The sequence below is a fragment of the Molothrus ater genome, chromosome 29, assembly GCF_012460135.2.
Source record: "Molothrus ater isolate BHLD 08-10-18 breed brown headed cowbird chromosome 29, BPBGC_Mater_1.1, whole genome shotgun sequence".
Classification (NCBI taxonomy): Eukaryota; Metazoa; Chordata; class Aves; order Passeriformes; family Icteridae; genus Molothrus; species Molothrus ater.
In genome coordinates this window covers 1,020,092-1,041,962 of record NC_050506.2, presented here as the reverse complement: position 1 = coordinate 1,041,962, position 21,871 = coordinate 1,020,092, and the positions used below count along the sequence as shown (strand labels likewise).

At 61.2% G+C, this 21,871-nt stretch overlaps 1 protein-coding gene across 5 annotated transcripts; it reads right to left on the bottom strand.

Annotated features, from left to right (window-relative positions):
* Positions 1-11: 11 nt before the first annotated feature.
* ARHGEF2 (Rho/Rac guanine nucleotide exchange factor 2) lies at positions 12-21,354 on the bottom strand. 5 transcript variants are annotated; one of them, XM_036397790.2, is made up of 22 exons: positions 21,271-21,354; positions 12,455-12,605; positions 10,248-10,315; positions 10,052-10,115; positions 9,435-9,564; positions 8,927-9,036; positions 8,699-8,845; positions 7,654-7,904; positions 7,342-7,467; positions 6,719-6,836; positions 5,749-6,006; positions 4,818-4,894; positions 4,565-4,734; positions 4,301-4,368; positions 3,484-3,672; positions 2,805-2,918; positions 2,660-2,721; positions 2,509-2,550; positions 2,369-2,419; positions 1,523-1,915; positions 620-809; positions 12-538 (listed from the first exon to the last, which is right to left on the bottom strand). In XM_036397790.2, the coding sequence occupies exons 1-22, from the start codon at positions 21,286-21,288 to the stop codon at positions 462-464; spliced, it is 2,874 nt and encodes a 957-aa protein (XP_036253683.1). In that variant the 5' UTR covers positions 21,289-21,354; the 3' UTR covers positions 12-461. The 5 variants fall into 5 exon arrangements, with proteins under 5 accessions (XP_036253683.1, XP_036253682.1, XP_054373584.1 ...); XM_036397789.2 differs by lacking the exon at positions 21,271-21,354 and adding an exon at positions 17,173-17,276; XM_054517609.1 differs by lacking the exon at positions 21,271-21,354 and adding an exon at positions 15,158-15,177.
* Positions 21,355-21,871: the final 517 nt, after the last annotated feature.

The window sequence follows — 21,871 nt, the reverse complement described above, 5'->3', positions numbered from 1 at the left end:
CAAACTCTTCATTTTCACGATTTTCCGAATTTTTTTTTTTTTTTTTAATATTTTTCATTTCTTTTATCCTTTGTTTTTACAGTTAATCCGCGGGGACCCCGTCCCTCCCCGCCCCACCCTTGGGCAGCCCCCCGATACCGGGGGGGGGTCACTGTCACCGCTGACCCAGGAGCGGGGGGATTCCCCCCCACCCCCTGCCCGGGGCCGCCTCCCGCACCCCAAAACATCCAAATAAATAAATAAATCCCAGCGGGAAGAGGAGGGACACGATGTCACCCCTGTCCCCCCCGGGTTGGAGTAGGGGAGGGGGCGACTGGACCCCCCCACCCCAATTCCCATAAGGCTCCCGTGGGAATAGCAGCGTCCCCATCCCGCTTTTCCCAACGCTCCCCACAGCTGGATCCAACCCCCGGCGTCTCCTGGGGGGGAATCGTGGGGTGCTGGGGGGGCTGCGGGGGTCCCTAACTGTCCCCATCGCCCTCCTTCAGCTCCTGGCTGTTCTCCGCCTCCTCGGGAATATCCTGCATCCTCAGGAAATCTACGGGAAAACTCGGGGTTAACAAAATAAAATCGGGACCCCGGGGTGGGATCTATCGCCCCCCAAAAACCAGGGACCCACCTCGGGGGCTGGCAGGGGGGGAGTGGCGACCCCCCAAGCCCCCCTCGTCCTCCAGGAGCACGTCCAGGGTGTCCTCGCCCTCCCGCAGCCGTTCGGGGTCGGTTCCTCGGAATTCCAGCTCGTCCCGGGAGCTGCCGGGGAAGGCGGGGGCGTGGAACGGGACAACGGCGGGGGGGCTGGCGTGGCTCAGCTGCGGGGCGGGAACCGAGCGGGGGATTCAACTCACAGAGACCCCACCGGGCCGTGCCCATCCCCGGTACCCTCGGTGCCCTTGGTGCCACCGGTCCCTCCAGTGCCCTCGGTGTCCCCGGTCCCTCCGGTGCCCTTGGTGCCACCGGTCCCTCTGGTGCCCTTGGAGCACCCAGTGCTCCCGGTCCCTCCAGTGCCTTCGGTGTCCCTGGTCCCCCCAGTGCCCCCCGGTCCCTCCAGTGCCTCTGGTGCCCCCAGTCCCTCCAGTCTCCCCAGTGCCCCCACTCCCTCCAGTGCCCTCGGTCCCCCCAGTGTCCTTCGTGCCCTCAGTGCCCCCCAGTCCCTCCAGTGCCCTCACTCTCTCTGGTGCCCTCAGTGCCCCCAGTTCCTCCAGTGCCCTCGGTCCCTCCGGTGCCCCCCCGGTTCCTGCAGTCCCTCTGGTGCCCCCAGTGCCCTCAGTGCCCCCATTCCCTCCGGTGCCCTCAGTGCCCCTGGTTCCTCCGGTGCCCTCGGTCCCTCCGGTGCCCCCCCGGTTCCTGCAGTCTCTCTGGTGCCCCCAGTGCCCTCAGTGCCCCCATTCCCTCTGGTGCCCTCGGTCCCTCCGGTGCCCCCCCGGTTCCTGCAGTCCCTCTGGTGCCCTCGGTCCCTCCGGTGCCCCCCCGGTTCCTGCAGTCCCTCTGGTGCCCCCGGTGCTCTCAGTGCCCCCGGGCTCACCTGCGGGGGGGTGAAGCTCAGGTACAGCGCATCCCCAGCCGGGAGGCTCCTACGCCGAGGCTCCGCCGCCCGCCGGCCCCGCGGCCCCGCCGGTGCCCCCCGCGCCTCCTGCAGCTCCCGTTCCAACCGGGAGCGCTCCCGTTCGCTGTCCCGCAGGCGCGACTCCAGCGCCGCCGCCTCCTGCGCCCGCTCCTGGCACAGCTGGCGGCAGCGGCTCAGCTCCTCCTGCACCAGCCCGTGCTGCCGCTGCAGCAGCGCCAGCTCCGCCCCGGCACCCGGTTCCGCAGCTCCGGTTACCGGCACGGCCGGCTGGGAGCCCCGGCGGGGCCGCGGCCGCTGCAGCCCCTCCGGCAGCTGCAGCTCCAGCAGCACCTCCTGGTGGGTCAGGTGGACCTGAGAGGAGAGAGGGGTCAGGGAAAGGAGAGAAGAATAGGGGAAAAGGGGGGGGGAAGGGGTAAAGAAGGGGGGAAAATAGGAGGAAAAAAGGGGGGAAGAAAGGGGGAAAAAGGGGACAAAAAGGGGGAATAGAGTGAGAGGGAAGGGGGACAATGAGGAGAAATAAGGGAATGGGAAGGGGACAAAGCAGGGGAAAAGGGGGGGAAAAAGGGGGAAAAAAGGGGAAATAAAAGGGGGAATAGGGAACAGGGGGAAATGAGGAGAAATAAGGGAATGGGAAGGGAACAAAGCAGGGGAAAAGGGGGGAGAAAAAAGGAGGAAAAAAGGGGAAATAAAAGGGGGAATAGGGAACAGGTGGCAATGGGGAGAAAGAGGGGAACAAAGGGCATGGATTTGGGAGCAGGATGGATTTGGGCAGGGGTACCCCCTTGTCCTCCCTCCCTGTCCCACCTGGAGCCGCAGCAGGAGCCCGTACAGGTTCACCAGGCGCTGGTTGATCTCCTGTAGGGGACAGAATTTGGGGTGAGGGGAGGTGAACCCCAAGTGCCCCATCGGGGGGACCCACCGAGCACCCAAAACCCTTTCCTCACCTCCTGGGATCCCCTCGGTGGCACCTGGTTCCCATTCCCGTCCTGTGGAAGAGAGTGGGGTGACACTGAGGGTCCCAGCGTGGGCTGGGGGTCCCCAGCTGTCCCCCTGCACCCCCCAGCTGTCCCCCTTTGTGCCCCCTCCCCGGCTCACCCGCTGCCCGTCCGGATCCGCCCGCAATTCCAAGGAGCCGTTGATGCTGCCGGAGTCACCGTCTGCAGGGGAAGGCTGGGTGAGCCCCAAGGGGGTCTCGGGGGTCCCCCCAACCCAGCAACCCCTCCCTGTGTCCCCCCCTTACTGCTGGCGCTGGGGCTGGGGCAGCTCTCGGCCTCGGGGGCGTTGTTCTGGTTCTGGTTCTGGTTCTGGTCCCGGTCCCGGGTGCATCCCGTGAAAATCTCCTTCAGGCACTCCACTGTGGGGGAAAGGTGGAGCCCTGCCTCAGTTTCCCCATCCTGGGGCATCCAGAAGTTTCCACCCCACCCCAGAGCATCCTGTACTTCTCCTTCCCACCCTGGATCTCCCCATCCCGGAGCTGCTTTTTGTTGATGGAGTGACAAAATGATTTTTTTTTTGTTCTCTTCGAAAGGAAAGAAGCCTGGAAGTTTCTCTCTTTGGTGAGGTGAAAAAAGCCACTTCATAAGCCTAAAGAACTTCATCTCAAACTTCAAAACAGCTAATTAGACAAAACCCAAAAGGTGCCACCTAAGCATCAACTAGAAAAAGGTGTAAACAAAGAAATTAACTACTTTTATAAAGTATTTTACCAAAAACCAAAACCATCTAACACCTAACTCCATTTTCTCTGTTTATTATTTCGCCTTTTATTCATTATTTTACGTTTTTATTCCCAACACTACAACAAAAACCACCCGACTTATTTTTATGCCTCCAAAAGTAACTAAGCCACACTGAATACGTTATGAACGTCCAAAAACTTATTAAAGTGACTCAGAAAAGCTGCTGTGACCCCGCCGTACCTTCCCGGATGGCGTCGTGCAGCAGGACGTCCCCGCGGGGGCCCCGGGTGGGGTCCCCGGGGAAGGGGGTGCCCCGGGGGGCTGCGGGGGGCTCGGAGCAGCCGCTGCCCAGCGCCAGCATGTCGGCAAAAATGCCAACCTTGTCCTCCAGCAGCGCCGCGATCTGCCGGTCCTGCTGCTCCATGCGCTCTGCCCAGGGCAGGAGGGGATGGACTGGGGTCAGCGGGGGCTGCGGTGGGGTGGGATCAGTGGGGTGGGATGGGATCGATGGGGTGGGATCAATGGGATTGATGGGATGGGATCAATGGGATGGGATGGGATCAATGGGATGGGATGGGATCGATGGGATGGGATCAATGGGATTGATGGGATGGGATCAATGGGATGGGATGGGATCGATGGGGTGGGATCAATGGGATGGGATGGGATCAATGGGGTGGGATCGATGGGATGGGATGGGATCGATGGGGTGGGATCAATGGGATGGGATCGATGGGGTGGGATCAATGGGATTGATGAGGTGGGATGGGATTGATGGGATCAATGGGATTGATGGGATTAGATCACTGGGATGGGATGGGATCAATGGGATGGGAGAAGATCAATGGGATGGGATGGGTTCAATAGGATCAATGAGATGGGATCGATGGGATGGGATGGGATCCATGGGATGGGATCCATGGAATGCACAGGATGGGATGGGATCAATGGGATCGGATCAACAGGATGGGATGCAATGAACAGGGATGGGATGCACAGGATGGGATGCACAGGGATGGAGCAGGATGGGATGGGGTGAACAGGGATGAGCCCCCACCTTTCAGTTTCCTCAAGGACGCTTCAGTCTCCGTCTCAATCAGGGGAAAATCCTGGCGGCTTGGACAGCTGGGAGAGCCAGGATTGGGGGGCGGGGGGGGGTGTCAGAACCAGAACCCCCCAACCCCATCACCCCACACCCATCCCCTTTTCCCCTCCACATCCACGCACCCACCACCACCCACCCTGTACCCATGGCCCCCCAGCGATCCCCAGACAGGCTGGGGGCCATCCCAGGTGTCCCCAGTTCCCAGGGGACACTCACAGGCTGACTGCCTGCTGGATGACCTTCATCCAGTGGTTGCGGTCGTCCCGCGAGGCCGCGTGCACCTCGTACATCTCGGGCGGGGCCGCGCTGATCAGGAACATCCCCTTCTCCTGGTTGGCGATGTCCCTCACGATCAGGTTTTGCAGGGAGATGACAGCAGGCTTGTCCTGAGGGATTGGGGAGCGTTGGGAACGGGGAATGGTGCCCTGGAGGCCCCTGTGAGGGTCGGGGCGAGGAGGGAGCAGCTCACCAGCATGGGGAAGGTGAATTTCTGGTCCTTCTCTTGCAGGAACACCAGCACGTCCGTCATCAGCAGCACCAGGACGTCTGCGATGTGTCACAGACAGATTTTATGAAAAATCCTTTTGCTAGGATCTTTTTATCCTGAGAAGCTGAGAGGCCTCAGGAACTAAAGGTAAACAATGATCATCTGCTGCTGTGGAATGCAACAGCTGCAGCTTTGATTGGTCTCATGCGGTTGTTTCTAATTAATGGCCAATCACAGTCCAGCTGTCTCAGACTCTCTGAGAGTCACAAGATTTTATTATCATTCCATTCCTTTCTATTCCTTTCTGATGAAATCCTTTCTTCTATTCTTTTAGTACAGTTTTAATATATCCTTTTGATATAATGTAATATAATGTAATGTAATATAATATAATGTAATGCAATATAATGCAATATAATATAATATAATATAATATAATATAATATAATATAATATAATATAATATAATATAATATAATATAATATAATATAATATAATATAATATAATATAATATAATATAATATAATATAATATAATATAATATAATATAATATAAATTTGTGTTAATATAAAATAATATGTTTTAATATAATATGTTATATTAAAACAAAAGGATATATTAAAACTATACTAAAAGAATAGGGTTCTGAAACATGGAGCCAAGGTTCTCGTCCCTTCCTTCATCCTGGGACCCCTGCAAACACCACCACAATTGGTGACCCCGAGTGAGGAAAAATTCCACAGTTGGGGTGAATGGGGGGGGGGGGGTCCACCCTGCTGAACCCCCCAAATCCCATGGCTGACCCCAAATTCAGCCGTGGGGAGAGAGCAGCTCTGCCAACACGTCCTTCTCCACGGGCATCCCCATTCCCTGGACATCCCCCAGTCCCATTTTCCCCGGAATTTCCCACCTTTGAAGCGCCCGGCCGCCGTTTTCCAGAGCATGCCCCCGCTGTGCACCAGCTTCCTGCGGAGCAGCTCGTCCCTCCCGAAGGCCCCGGGCCGGCTGTCCCAGCACAGCGGCACCTTGGCGCGGGGATCCACCCGCCGGAAAACGTCCCAGAGGCGCCCGCGGAGCTCCCAGGCGTGAACCTCCTCGTCCACGGCCGACAGCAGCTCCTTCACCAAGCGCAGCGCCCGCGACAGGTCCGCGCAGTCGCCCTCGTTGTCTGCCAGGAGGGGAGGGAAGACGGTGTCGGGATCTTTGGCTGCTCGCAGCCACCCCGAGAAAAGTTCCCAAGTCTCTTTTCCCAGCCCGGCGCTTGAAGGAGGAGTCTGGGCTCTTCATTTCTCGCTCTCAAGGTTGTTTGTTGTGTCTTAACTGTAAAAAATTTTCTCCTGCCCTGCCGAGGTCTGTCCAGCAGGGCAGTTCCAGGCACTCTGCCTGCCCCCAGGGCAGGGTTTTGTCTTTATACTAAAAACTACAATGTGTACAATATTTACAATAACTTTCCAATACTTATCACCTGTGTTAGACACTGAGCTTCTACTCTAAACCAATCCAAAAGTGCCACCATCACAGCAGAAGATGGAGACCAAGAAGAAGAAGGAGAAAGGCTGGACACACCCAGTTCCCTCCATCTTGCCTCCTGAACCCCCATACCAAAAACCCCAAAATCTACTTTTCCACCCCCTGATAACTTCACTAATATTCCACTTAAACTGTTGTGGCTTGCAGATCTTCATACAAGGTTGGTCACTTGCTCCACGGGTCATAATCAAACCCACAGGGGCGTCCTGGGCTCTGTGCCAGGGTCCCTGAGCCCCCTGGCAGGGTCTGGGCTGCTCAGGACAGCCAGAGGGATGTCCTGGATCCTGACACCACAGAATCCCAGCCCCACCCCAAAACGCCCCGGGTGGGTTCCAGCCCCTCCCAGGTACCTTTGGAATTCTTGAGGATGCGCTCGATGAGCACCGGGTACTTGGTGATGCGCTGCGTCACCAGCAGGATGCACTCGGGGACGCCGTGGCGGCGGAGGAGAGGGGAGCGTGTCACCCGCTGGGGGGGGGACACCACATCGTCAGCAGGGCCCCCCAAAAGCAGAGACCCCCATCAGCAGAGACCCCCGGAGCTCAGGAAGGGAAGGACACGAGTCGGGGAAACTGAGGCAAGGAGGTGGGAGAAGGGTTTTCCACTGGAATGTGCTGGGGGATGGAGACCCCTATCCCGGGGGTCCCCCAGAGGATGGAGACCCCAAACCCCATCCCAGGGGTCCCCCAGAGGATGGAGACCCCAAACCCCATCCCAGGGGTCCCCCAGAGGATGAAGACCCCAACTCCCATCCTGGGAGGGATGCAGACCCTGATCCCCATCCCAGGGGTCCCCCAGAGGATGCAGACCCCACTCCCCATCCTGGGTGTCCCCCAGACCCTGATCCCGAGCCCGGGGGTTCCCCAGAGGATGGAGACCCCAACTCCCATCCTGGGGGGATGCAGACCCCGCTCCCCATCCTGGGGGTCCCCCAGACCCCGCTCCCCAGCCCGGGGGTCCCCAGGGAGCCCACCCTGATGAACTGCTGGAAGCGTTTGTCCCGGGCCAGCAGGTCCTTGTACTCCTTGAGTGCCTTGGTGTGCTTGCTGCAGAACTCGGCGTAGGCTTTGCGCAGCTGCTCCGCGCTCGGGCCCGAGAACTTGGGGAACAACGAGGGGACATCAGTGAGTGCCATCCCATCAGTGAGTGCGTCCCCTCCACCATCCCCACCCCAAAGCACCCTGCTAACCCACTCACTGCCTCCCAGGGGCTATCCCCACCCCCCTGTACCCCCAAACCCTCATTTCCCTGCATCCCACCCCCTAAATCCCGGTTTTCTGCCCACCTGGGTGACGAGGATGTCACCGAGGCGGTCGATGACGAAGTTCTTGTTGCTGTCCTGGGCCAGCGATTCCCGGCGCCGCTCCAGGAGCTGGGCCAGGAAGCGCTCGTGGATGTGGCTGAGCTCGTCCAGGCAGGGGAAGATGCGCTGGACGGTGCCGGGGTCCAGCTGCAGCTCCTCCAGCATGGCCCTGCGGAACAGGGCGCCCATGATCTTCAGCGTCCGCACGTGGTGCAGCTCCGTCTGCATCAGCTCTGCGGGGGCACGGCGGGGTCACCAGGGGACAGGGACACGCCACGGGGACAGGGACAGAACCCTCGGGGACAGGGACAGAACCCTCAGGGACAGGGACACACCACGGGGACAGGGACACAGCCCTGGGAACAGGGACACGCCATGGGGACAGGGACAGAACCCTCGGGGACAGGGACACACCACGGGGACACACCACAGGGACAGGGACACACCATGGAGACGGGGACAGAACCCTTGGGGACAGGGACACAGCCCTGGGGACAGGGACAGAACCGTCGGGGACAGGGACACAGCCCCGGGACAGGGACACACCACGGGGACAGGGACAGAACCCTCGGGGACAGGGACAGAACCCTCGGGGACAGGGACACGCCACGGGGACAGGGACACAGCCCCGGGACAGGGACACAGCCCCGGGACAGGGATAGCATCCCCATAGACAGGAACAGAACCCTTGAGGACAGGGACACACCCCCAGGGTCAGAACCCTCAGGGACAGGGACACACCCCAAGGACACACCCTCGGGGACAGGGACACACCCCTGGGGACAGGGACACACCCCTGGGGACAGGGACAGCACCCCAACAACAGCACAGAGGGAGCAGGACCCCAAGGACAGCCACCCAGCCTGTCCCTTTGTCCCCATTCCCGCTTCTCCAACCTCTTCCTGTGTCCCCTGTCCCCGTGTCCCCCATCTCTGCATCCCCACCCCTGTATCCCTTTCCCGTCCTCACATTCCCCATGCCTGTGTCCCACCCCTGTCCCCATGTCCCCGTCCCTCTGTGCCCTCACCGTAGATGACGTCCTGCCGCTTCATGACGTCCATGCGGTGCTGCTGCAGGAAGCTGTTATCCACCGCCAGGCTCCAGGAATCCGCCTCAAACTCCTTCCCATCCGCCTCCAGATCGCTCAGCAGCTGGCTCAGGATGACGTCAGGGCCTGCAGGTGACATCAGCAGGGACATGGAGCCCCCTGCGTCCCTCCCCTGCGTCCTCACGGCGTCCCCGGGGGCGTCCCCACCTTCGTCGATCAACGACTCCACCGAGAGCGTCCGGTTGCGCATGTTGAGGGAATCCGTGGACTGGGACAGGATCCGCCGGATGCCCAGGGGAGAGTCATCATTGAAATTCCTGGAGAGGGGGTGGGACGTGATGGGGACATGATGGGGAAAGCCACCCCAAAAAAAGCCATCCCAAAAAAGCCATCCCAAAAAAGCCACCATGGCACAGTCACCCTGGTAAAGCCACCCCAAAAAAGTCATCTTGGAAAAGCCACCATGGCACAGTTGTCCTGGCAAGGCCACCCCAAAAAAGCCACCCCAAAAAAGCCACCATGGCACAGTCACCCTGGCAAGGCCACCCCAAAAAAGCTGCCCTGGCCAAGGCACTGCAGCAAATCCAATCTGGCAAAGCCACCCCAGCAATTCCGCCCCCCCCAAAAAAAGTCATTGTTGAACCTCCTGGGGAGGGGGTGGGACACGACGGGGGCACTGGGGACACCCCCTGTCCCCTCTGTCACCCGTCCTTACCCCGAGATGTTGGTGGTGGAGACGCTCTTGGAGAGGGACAAGGAGGGGCGGCCGCGGCGGGGCCCCAGCAGCGTCTGCCGGAAGCTCTCCGAGGGGTAGATGGCAGAGTTGGGGCGCTCCCGGATGGCATCTGGGGAGGGGGACACTGCTGGGACCCCCCTGTCACCTCCCAGGCTGGGCAGGGACACACGGGAGGGGAGGGAAAAGAGGGGGAAAAAAAGGAAAGGGGGGAAAGGAAAGGGAAAAGGGAGGGGAAAGGGGAAAGGGAAAAGGGAGGGGAAAGGGAAGGGAAGGGAAGGGAAGGGAAGGGAAGGGAAGGGAAGGGAAGGGAAGGGAAGGGAAGGGAAGGGAAGGGAAGGGAAGGGAAGGGAAGGGAAGGGAAGGGAAGGAAAGGAAAGGAAAGGAAAGGAAAGGAAAGGAAAGGAAAGGAAAGGAAAGGAAAGGAAAGGAAAGGAAAGGAAAGGAAAGGAAAGGAAAGGAAAGGAAAGGAAAGGAAAGGAAAGGAAAGGAAAGGAAAGGAAAGGAAAGGAAAGGAAAGGAAAGGAAAGGAAAGGAAAGGAAAGGAAAGGAAAGGAAAGGAAAGGAAAGGAAAGGAAAGGAAAGCTCCCCCCACTCACTCTTGTTGCGCAGGGACACCGACTGCAGGGCTGAGCTGTTCTTCAGCAGCGCCGCCTTCTGCTGCTGCGGGGGAGCGGAAGCGTCACTGTCCTCGTCACCGTCCTCGTCACCGTCCTCGTCACTGTCCTCGCGTGTCCCCAGTGCCACATCCCCCCTCCCCTCCCCTCCGTCACCCCTCGGTGGCACCGCGCTCACCTTCTGCTTCACCTTGGTGCAGTTGGGCAGCGTGTCCTTGCAGCGGTTGTGGATGGTGACGTTGCAGGCTGGGGGACACCGAGAGGTGACAAAAAGGCCACGGGGACCCTCCTGCCACCCCTCCTCCCCCGGCTCCTGGCAGAGCGACGGCAGCAGATGTGGTGGGAATGAGGGTGGGTGAGGAGCACCCGGAGCTGCAGCTGCCACGGAGCAGCTGCCCCGAGCCTGAGGGCACCGCGCCAGAGCGGGGCCACCAGCGCCAGGGAGCTGGGACGTGCCAGGCTGGAGAAATGGAGAAACCATCTCCTGCTCCAGGCAGAAAACCCGGCAGGAACTGGGCTCTGGGAATGGGCACCGCGGTGCCCGTGCGGCAAAGCCGCCCCAAAAAAGTCATCTTGGAAAAGCCAGCGTGGCACAGCCATCCTGGTGAGGCCACTCCAAAAATGCCACCCCACAAAAGCCACCATGGCAGAGTCATCCTGGTGAGGCCACCCCAAAAATGCCATCCCAAAAAAAGCCACCATGGCACAGCCATCATGGTGAGGCCACCCCAAAAATGCCATCCCAAAAAAAGCCACCATGGCAGAGCCATCCTGGCAAGGCCACCCCAAAAATGCCACCATGGCACAGCCATCCTGGTGAGGCCACCCCAAAAATGCCGTCCCAAAAAAGCCACTATGGCAGAGTCATCCTGGTGAGGCCACCCCAAAAATGCCATCCCAAAAAAAGCCACCATGGCACAGCCATCATGGTGAGGCCACCCCAAAAATGCCACCCCAAAAAAGCCACTATGGCACAGCCATCATGGTGAGGCCACCCCAAAAATGCCATCCCAAAAAAAGCCACCATGGCACAGCCATCATGGTGAGGCCACCCCAAAAATGCCGTCCCAAAAAAGCCACTATGGCAGAGTCATCCTGGTGAGGCCACCCCAAAAAAAGCCGTCCCAAAAAAGCCGCCCTGGCCAAGGCACTGCGGCAAATCCAATCTGGCAAAGCCACCCCAGCAATTCCGCCCCAGCAAAGCCACCCCAAAAAAAGTCATCCCAAAAAAAGCCTCCTCGGGAAAGAAAAAAAACCAAACCCACTGCGGCAAAGCCACCCCAGAAAAAGCCACCCTGGCAACTCCACTCTGCGAAAGTCACTGCGGCAATGCCAGCCTGGCCAAGCCACCACAGAAATGTCATCCTGGCAAAGGCACCGTGAGAAAGCCACCCCAGCAAATCCACCCTGGCAATTCCACCCAGCAAATCCATCCTGGCAATTCCACCCAGCAAATCCATCCTGGCAAAGCCACTGCAGCAAAGCCACCGTGGCAATTCTGCCCTGGCAATGCCACCCTGGCAAAGTGATGATGGAAAAGATGCCCCAGAAGAGCCATCCCAAAAAATCCACTGTGGCAAAGCCACCCTGGCAATGCCACTGCAGCAAAGCCACCCCAAAATGTCACCCTGGCAAAGCCACCCTGGCAATTCTGCCCTCGAAAAGCCACCCTGGATAAGCCACCCCATCAAATCAACCCTGGCAAAGCCACTGCAGTGATGCCACCCTGGCAATTCTGCCCTGGCAAAGCCACCCCATCAAATCCACCCTGGCAAAGCCACTGCAGCAATGCCACCTCAGCAATGCCACCCCAGAAATGCCACCCTGGCAAAGCCACCATGGCAATTCTGCCCTGGAAAAGCCACCCTGGCAAAGCCACCGCAGCAATGCCACCCCAGCAATGCCACCCTGGCAAAGCCACCCCACCAAATCCACCCCAGCAATGCCACCCTGGCAAAGCCACCCTGGCAAAACCACCCCGGCAATGCCACCCTGGCAAAGCCACCCCATCAAATCCACCCTGGCAAAGCCACCGCAGCAGTGCCACCCTGGCAAAGCCACTGCAGCCATGGTAATTTGGCAAAGCCACCCCACCAAATCCACCCCAGCAATGCCACCCTGGCAAAGCCACCCCACCAAATCCACCCCAGCAATGCCACCCTGGCAAATCCACCCTGGCAATGCCACCCCACCAAAGCCACCCCGGCCATGCCACCCCGGCAAAGCCTCCCCACCAAATCCACCCCGCTAAAGCCACCCCGGCCATGCCACCGTGCCAACCCTCCCCTGCCACATCCCCTTGGCAAACCCCCCCTGGCAAGCCCTGCCGGGCACACGCAGCCGGCATTTCCCTCCCTGTGCCCTGCAATGCCCCCGGGCACTCACTGGGGCACACCAGCGCTTCCTTGGCCGTGATGCTCTTGTTGCAGGCGAAGCACATGGTCATGCCCGACACGGAGATGGTGGTGAACAGGTGCCCGTTGGTGTAACGCGCGTCCTTCTCCTTGCCCTCCTTCATCCTCTCCTTGTCCTTGCCCTGCCCGGACAGCGGCACCGGACGCCTGACGGGGCTGCGGCACCGGGGCCTCCCCGCCGCTCCTCCCGCTCCTCCCGCCGCCCTCGGGACGCGGCTCATGGCCGCGGGCAGCCGCCGGTCCCCCGTGGTTCCCGGGCTTTCGCCGGGGAGCCCGGAGGATGGGGAGAGCCCGGCGCGCTCCCTGCGCTCGCCGCCGCTCCCCTGCATCCCTGCCGTTCCCACGGTAACCGGAGGCTCTGCCGGTGAGATCCCCCCCGCCCCGGCACGGCCCCCCCGGTGCCAGCCCCAATGGGGACGGGCTGCGGGGGCGCCGCCGGGGGTGACGCTGCCCCCCCTCTTGCGCCCCCCCACCATCTATTTTTAGCCCATCACCCCCTTTTTTTCCAACCCCCCCCACCCCTAAAAAAACCCGTGGGGTGGGGGGGGTGCGGCTGAGCCCCCCCCCCCCCCATCATGGGGATGGTTTTGGGGGGTCGCTTTTGGGGTTTTTTTTCCCATATGGAAAAGGGGAGCGAGTCGGTGTCACCCCCCCAGTGTCGCCGGGCTGGCCTCGGACCCCCCCCGTGCCCCCCCCCCCCCCCACGGGCACAGAGAGGCCTTTGTGCCCCCCCTACCCCCCCTTGGCACCCCCGGCCGTGCCTGGCACCGGCGGGTGCCAACCAACAGCCCCCCAAAACCCCCTCGGGACCCCCCCAGTTCTGCTCCCCAATCCCCAGGGGGGTCCCGGGGTCCGTCCCTGCTCCCCCCCCCCGAGGGTGGGGAAGGGGCTGGGGGACCCCCGGGGGGGCCTGGAGGGGGGGAGGGAGGGAGAACAGGGGGGACCCCACGGGCACCTTTGGGACCCCACGGGCACCTTTGGGACCCCTCGGATTGGGACAGGGACCCCACGGGCACCTTTGGGACCCCTCGGATTGGGACAGGGACCCCTTGGAGCAGGAGAGGGACCTCATGGGCACCTTGGGACCCCTTGGGCACCTTTGGGACCCCTCAGATTGGGACAGGGACCCCTCGGGCACCTTTGGGACCCCATGGGCACCTTTGGGACTCCTCAGAGCAGGAGAGGGACCCCATGGGCATCTTTGGGACCCTACGGGCACCTTTGGGACCCCTTGGGCTCCTTTGGGACCCCTTGGGCACCTTTGGGACCCCTCGGATTGGGACAGAGACCCCTCAGGCACCTTTGGGACCCCTCGGATTGGGACAGGGACCCCATGGGCACCTTTGGGACCCCACGGGCACCTTTGGGACCCCTCAGATTGGGACAGGGACCCCACGGGCACCTTTGGGACCCCTCGGGCACCTTTGGGACCCCTCGGATTGGGACAGGGACCCCACGGGCACCTTTGGGACCCCTCGCGCACCTCTGGGACCCCTCGGATGGGGAGCGAGACCCCAGTGAGACCCCGGTGCTGGGGCCCCCAGTGTCGCCCCGTGTCCCCAAACCCGGGCGGGGGTCGCGGGGGGGCCTCACCCGCTCTGGCCTCAGGGGTCCCTCCGGCTCCCGCTCCGCCGGGAACGGGGCGCAGGAGCAGCAGCACATCCCGGCCCCCCCCGAGCCCGGCGGCGCCTCCGGCCGCGACATCGGCCCCGCCGCGATTGTTCCCGCCCGCTTGTTTGTTTTCCTTTGATTTTTCCCTTTGCTCCGCCGGTTTTGTTTGCTTTGCTTCGCTTTTCCTCCGGTTTTTGTTCATTTCTTTTCTTTTCTTTTCTTTTTTTCCCCTCTTCCCTTTATTTGCTTGCCTTTCCTTTTCTTTTTTTTTTTTTTTTGCTTTCCCTTTATTCTTTTCGCCCTTTTCCCCCTATTTTTTTTCCCTTTCCTTCCCTTCACTTTCTTTCCTTTATCTTTCTGCTTTTCTTTCCTTTTCCATCCCGATTTTCTTTCCTTTTTTTTTATCATTCCTTTTTCCCACCTTCCCCCTTATTTACCATTTTTCCTTTTCTATCTCTATATCCCCCTTTTTACAGCATTTTTCTTTTTAACTGATTTTTCCATCTTCACCGCTTTCCCCCCCCCCGTTAATTCCCCTTTTTTAAATCTTACTTTCCTTTTTTTCTCCTCTATTCCCCCCACTTTTTTTAACCTCTATTATTATTTTTTTTTTTACCATTTCTCTTCTTTTTTCCCCCTGACTTTTCTCCCCTCTTTCCCCGCTTTTCTCCGCACCCATTTCCGTGTTTTCCTCCCCATTTTGGGCCCCCCCCCCGCCTGGAGAAGGAAACCGAACCGCGCCAGACAAAGGCGGGAGCCGCCGCCGCCGCCGCCGCCGCTTCCTGCCCGCCCCGGGACCCCCCCCGAACCTCCCGAACCAGAACCCCCCGAACAAAACCCTCAGCAGAAAGGGGGGGTCCCACCCGCGCAACCAAAACCACCCTGGGAGGATTTAGGGGTGGTCCCGCATCCCCCCCGCTGCAAATTTGGGGGGTCCGGGACCACCCCGAGAAGCCCTAAAAACCCCGGGGATGTGGGGGGGGGAGGAAGAGACCGCGCCCCCCTAAACCCCCCCCCAAAAACCCCCAAAAAAGCCCCCCCGAACCCCAAAACCTGCACGAACCGGGCTGTGGGGACACGCGGCTGCTCCGTGCGGGGAATTTCGGGGTCCCCGCGCTTCCGAACCCCCCCCCTGGCCACCCCCACCCCCCCGAGCTGGGGGCGGAGGAAGTTTCGGTGCTTTAAATAGAGCCGGGGCTTTTCGGGTTCCTGTTCCGGCCCCAAAACTCCGCGCGGAGCTCGGGGGGAGTTTTTGGGGTGCTCTCAGACCCCACCCTAAAAGCGGCCCTGGAAAGGGGGGGGGGGGGATGAAGGGGGGAGCCCCCACCCCAAAAGCCACCGAGATTTAACAGAGATGAACCCCAAAACGGCGTCACGGAGCTGCTGGGGGCGGCCCTCGCCTTTTTGGGGGGAATTTCCCCATTTTTGGGGACAGCGCCCCCCCCCCGTTTTGGGGACATTTCCCCCCCTCTTTGGGGACAGCCCCGGCGGCGAACAAAGCCCCGGCCGAGGCAACAAAGACCCCGCCGGGCCGGGCCGGGAAACACGGGGGGACTCCCAGCAAATCCCCCCTGAACCCCCCAAAAAAATCCACCGGGTCACCCCCCCCCCCCCCAGACCCCCTGAACCCCCAAATTTTCCCTCTCGGAGGTTGGAACCCCCCGGATTTGGGGGGGATCTGGGGTAGCGGGACCCCCTTGGGCTGTTTTGGGGGGGCTGCGGGGAGGGCGGGGGGGTCGCTGACAGGAACCCCCCAACCCCAAACGCAGGTGGGGATCCCCCAAAAAAGCCGCGGGGAGGAGCGAGGGGGGGGGTCCCCAAATTTCCCCTCGCAGTCGGGACCGGGGGGGTGCCGCTGTTTTTTGGGGTCGTTGCGTCCGCGGGGGGGGGGCAGCCCCGACACCCCCCGGGCTCTGGGTGGGGCCGAAACGCCTCGGACGAAACTTTTTTAAAACAAAACAAAAAAACAACCAAAAAACAAAAAAAAAACCCAAAAAACGCCATTCCCCCCCCCCCCCCCCGAGGCGGCGCAGGGAGCAACAACCACTTCCCCCTTCCACAAAACCACCCCGACCCCCCCAAAAACCGCCCCAGAGCCCCCCCAAAACCCTTTCCGGGGTGGGGGGGCACCCCCAAACCTCCCCCCCCCCCCCCGAACAACTCAGAGCATCCAAGAGCGCTCAGGGCTGGGGGGGGGGGTCCTCAAAAAATCTCAGTTTTGGGGTAAACTGAGGCGCCGGGGGGGGGGCACAGAGCATCCCCCCCCCCCCAAAAAAGGCCTGGCCCGAGCACGGGGCGCACACAAAGCCCCGTGGGGCCCCCCCGAGCCCCCCCCGTCCGTTCCTGGTTTCGCCACGCCGGCATTGCCACATGCCCGGTGCCCCCCCCCCGGTCACGGGGGTCGGAGCCGCGGCCACGCTCCCGTGCCTCAGTTTCCCCATCCCCGAACCAACCCCGCCGCCCCGTGCGAGGCTTTGTCTTTCATTTATCTCAAATTGGGGTGCGGGGTGTGGAGGGTCCTTAAAATTTCTTTCCCCCCCCCCGCCCCGCCCGGCAGGAGGGGAAGGCGACTTCCTCATCCTCATCCTCGCGTCACCCGAAGCTTGGGCGGAAAGGAGGATGAGGAAGAGTCGGGGCCAAGTTTGGGGCGGCGGGGAATTTGGGGAGGGGGGCGTGGGGGGGGGGGGGACACACGGGGGTCCCCAGAGCTGCGGGGAGGGAGGGGGGGGGTCCTTGTTGCAGGCAGCGCCCCCCGATGCACAATGGGGAGCAGCTGGGGGGGCCCTCGCCCCCTCCCCACCCCCCATCCCCCTTCCCTCGGGACCCCCGAGGTGCGGAACCCCCCCCCCACCCTGAGCATCACCCCGTGCTCCCCAAAAAACCCCAAAATCCTCCCCAAAAAAAACCCCAAAAAATCCCCGCGGCCGCCTGGGACAAGGCAGAGCCCCCCAAGTTTGGGTGAAGGATGGGGCGACCCCTCCCAAACAGGAGCAGGGAGGGGAGAGGCCCCGCACCCCAAGATGGGCTGGAGAAGGGGGGGGGACCCCGCTCGGGGGGGGCTGCCCTGCCGGGACCCACCTTGGCGCGATCGCTCCTGACTCGCGACAGCGACTCGATCCGGGACATAATCCAGGGAGCGCTCCCGGCTCCCTCCCGGTGCTCCCCGCTGCTCTCCCGGTGTCTCCCGGCTCTTTCCCGGCTCCTTCCCGGTCCCCTCCCGGTGCTCCCGGTCCCTGCCCGGTCCCCGTCGGTCCCGCCCTCCCGGGGGCGGGTGGCGCCGCCCCCCGGCCTCGTGCTGCCCGCGGGGCCTTTGTTCGCGCGGGGTCCCCGGGATCCGGCCCCGATCCCGCCGGGATTCCCGGGATCCGGCCGGGATCGGCGCCCCGGAGCCTCTGCCCGGCATCCGCATCCTCCGGGACCGGCACCGCGCCCTCCTCCGGGAGCGGCTCCCGAGGGAGCGGAGCCGGGACTGAGCCCAGCTCTGGGCACGGAACTGCAGCGTCCCCGGGGATCGCAGCTGAGCATCCCGAGGGATCTGGAATCCAACACCCTGAGGGGTCTGAGTGCCAGCATCCCGAGGGATTCGAATTCCTGCATCCCGAGGGATCTGAATCCCAATGTCCCGAGGGATGTGAATCACAATGTCCCGAGGGATCTCTAATCCAGCACCCTGAGGGATCTTTGCTCCAGCATCCCAAGAGATTCGAATTCAACATCCCGAGGGATCTGAATCCCAACATCCCGAGGTATCTGAATACCAACATCCCAAGGGATCTGTGCTCCAGCATCCCAAGGGATCAGTCCCTGAGGCCACCCCAGATCACATCCAGCATCCCTCAGGATTGGTCCCCAGGCTCATCCGGAATCTTCACCCAGCGTCCCTGGGGATCAAACCCTGGAACCCCCCTCAGGATCAATTCCCAGAGTCCCCTTGGACCGTCCCCAGCATCCCTCGGGATCAATCCCCAGATCCACCTCGGTCCATCCCCAGCATCCCTGGGGATCAATCCCTGGAATGCCCCCGGACCATCCCCAGCATCCCCCCGGGGTCGCCCCTCGGAGCCCCCCCTGCTCCAGCCCCAGCAGCCCGGATGTGGCCCCAGGTCCAGCCCTTCCTCTCTGTGCCTCAGTTTCCCCCCTCGCGCACTCCCTGGAAAGCCCCGACCTTTGGGAGCACCCCCTTCCCATCCCAGCGGGGCACCAGGACAGGAATCCCGGGAGGAAGCAGCGAACCCCATGGAATTCCACCCATCCCCAAGCCCCTGCACGGCCCAAAGCTCCGTTTCTGGGGTGACACAAATCCCAGCCCTGCTCTCCTCCATTTTTGGGGCTCTTGTCTCCCAACTGCAGCAAATCCAGGCTGGGCCCTTCCCGGGAGAGCCCCTCCACGGGTGCTGCCGCTTCCCTGGGGATGGAAAGTTGGGATAAAAGTGCTGTTTGGGGGAAAATGTCACTTTTTCCCCATAAAACAGCGGCTTGGGAGAGGCCCTGGCAGCGGGAGCCGGGCCGGCGTCACCCGGTTGAACATTAACTCCACCAAGATAAGCCAGGATTTATGGGATCAATCTGAGATAACGCTCCTGATCCCAGCTGTGGCTTTTTGGGGATCCCGAAGTCCCCAAGTGTCACTCGGGGAGCGCCAGGACAAAGCCACCCCCGCAGTTCCGGGATGCAGAGGAGTTAAATGTCATTTTATCCCTCATTTCCCAGCCTGGTGGCACCGAGGGGACACCGAGGGGACCAAGGGGACGGGAGCGAGAGCGGCAGGGCTGGGATTAATGAATAACCAGGAAAATCCAGCGGCGCCGCCGAGAGGTGTCACCGCTCCCGGCTGCCTCAGTTTCCCTGGGGAAAAACAGCGGCTGTGGAAAGGGAACGGCGCCAAAAAATTCCCGGGGAGAGGCGGGGATGCACCATCGGGAGGGTGGGATGGGCATTCCTGGGGAAAAATCCCTGGGATCCAGGAAAACATCCCTGAGATAGAGGGAAATGTCCCTGGGATCCAGGAAAACATCTCTGGGAATCAGGAAAATATCCCTGGGATCCAGGAAAACATCCCTGGGAATCAGGAAAATATCTCTGGGAATCAGGAAAATATCCCTGGGATTCAGGAAAATAACTCTGAGAGCCAGGAAAACATCTCTGGGATTCAGGAAAATATTCCTGGGATTCATGAAAACATCCCTGGGATTCAGAAAAACACCCCAGAGATCCAGGAAACATCTCTGGGATTCTGGAAAGCATCCCTGATATCCAGGAAAATATCCCCAGGGTTCAAAACATCCCTGGGATTCAGGAAAATATTCTTTGGATCTGGTAAAATATTCCTGGGATCCAGCAAAACACTCCAGAGATGCAGGAAACATCTCTGGGATTCAGGAAAATATCCCTGGGATCCAGAGAAACATTCCTGGGATTCAGGAGAATATTCTTTGGATCCAGGAAAACATCGCACGTGCCAAGGCCAGGATGGGGGCAGATCCCTGGAAGTTCCTGGGCCTCATTCCTGACTCATTCCCACCCCATTCCCGGCTCCTTCCCGGGCCTGCCAAGGCTGGATTTTAATTAAACTGCGGATTTTAATTAACTCCTGGTCGCCAAAGCGGAATCGAACCCTCGGGGGGGCCCCCGAGCCGGGGGAGGGGGGAGGACGTGCCCAGAGTCCCCCTCTCACCCACATTCCCCATCCTCGTTTCCTCCCGGATACACCGGGACCGACCGGGGCTTCTCCTCCCCAAACACCCAAAAAGCGCCGCAGGAATCCCCGGAGACGCCCCCGGATGCTCCGGGAGGACCGAGGGGGGGCCCGGCGTGGAAAATCCCCCCGAGGCCGAGGGGAAACGGCGGGAGGAGGGAAATGGGGGGGGGGGGTCCGGTCACAGGAGACCCCCGGAATCAGCCCCAGCACCGACCCCTCGCCAGAACCTCCCATGGGAACCGCCGGGACCGGATCTGGGGGTTGAAACCCCCCAAAGGAGACCCCCACGGGATTATTATTATTATTATTATTATTATTATTATTATTATTATTATTATTATTATTATTATTATTATTATTATTATTATTATTATTATTATTATTATTTCCCAAAAGAGCCGTTTTGGGAAGAATATTCCTTCCATGTCCCGTTTTTCCAGCCGGGACCGACCCCTCCCCACCCCGAAACGGAGCCGGAACCCCCCCCCCCCACAAGCTCACCCCGACTTCCAGGCGCCTTTCCCCTACAGAATCCCAACCAAACAATCCAATAATCCCAACAAACATCCCAGGCAAGGCCGGATTTCAGCCCGTCCCGGCCCTGCCGCGATGCCGGGATGAGGCCGGAGCCGCTCCCCCGGGCGGTTCCGGATCCCGCGGCTGCTCCAGGCGGGATTTGGGGCCGGGGGGGTGGGGAGGGGACGCGGGCCCCCCCCCCAGATGGGAACAGCTGGCGGCTGATCCGGCGGGAAGAGCGGGAGGAGGAGGAGGAGGAGGAGGAGGAGGAGGAGGAGGAGGAGGAGGAGGAGGTCAGGGATTAACGGCTCCGCATGGCGGCAAATCGGGGCCGCCCGGGGGGGGCCGAGCGGGGTTTGGCCCCCCCAAAACCGGGGACAAAGCCACGGCCCGGCTGCGGGGTCCCCCCGTGCCTCAGTTTCCCCCCCTGAGGAGGGAATTGAGGGGGGGATCCCCCTCCCCCCGAGTCGCCAAAGCGCTCCAGGAACGGGCGGGAGATGGGAAACTGAGGCACGGGAGGGGGGAAGGAGCAGGAGGAAAACATTCCCGAGGAAGGGATGGCGGCAGGAACGGGCGCTCGGGATCCCTTCCCACCTTTTCCTTTCTTTTAGACCCCAAAATCTGGCAAACAGCGAGCGGCGGAGCCGGGCGGGAGAGGGGAAACTGAGGCACGGCAGAGCATCCGTGAATCCATCCCGTTCTCCCGGTTTCCCCGTATCCCGTTCTCCCGTTGTTCCGTTCTCCCGTTTTTCCGGTATCCCGGTATCCCGATATTCCGTTCTCCCGGTATCCCGTTATTCCCTTTTTCCGCTATCCCGGTATCCCGTTTTCCCGGTATCCCGTTCTCCCGTTCTTCCCTTTTCCCGTTGTTCCGTTCTCCCGTTCTTCCCTTTTCCCGTTGTTCCGTTGTCCCGCCGCGCCCGCGGAGCCGATCCCGCCCCGTTCCCCGTTTTTCCCGTTACCTTTGTCTTCCCGGTCATCCTGCGGATGAAGCTGAGGGTCCTGTCCAGGGGGGTCCCTTCCCGGCCCGGGGGGGTCCCCGCCGCCTCCCCCGCCAGCCGCTCGCGGCTCCCGGTGCTGCGGGAGGAGGATCCCGCCGGTCGATCCCGCCGGTCGATCCCGCCGGTCGATCCCGCCGGACGATCCCGCTCTGGCCCCGCCGGCAGCGGGGAGGAGCGAGCGCGTCCCCTCCCCGCCGCCACCACGGAGCCCCCTCTGTCCCCTCCCAGCCCCCTCTGTCCCCTCCCAGCCCCCTCCGTGCCCCCTCTGTCCCCTCCCGGGGGTCCCCCCGTGTCTCTGCCCCCCGATCTGGGCAGCGGGGAGGGGGTCCTGGTTCCTTGGGGACATCCTGGGAGGGGACAAAGAGCTCTTGGAGGGGACAAATCCCCTTTGATGGGGGGGACAAAAGCCACGCTTGGAAGGGGAGAAATCCCCCCTTGGAGGGGACAAATCCCCATTTGGGGGGACAAATCCCCATTGGGGGGGGACAAAAATCCCAACTGGGGGGGACGAATTCTCCCTCAAGGGGACAAATCCCATTTGAGGGGACAAATTCCCCCTGAA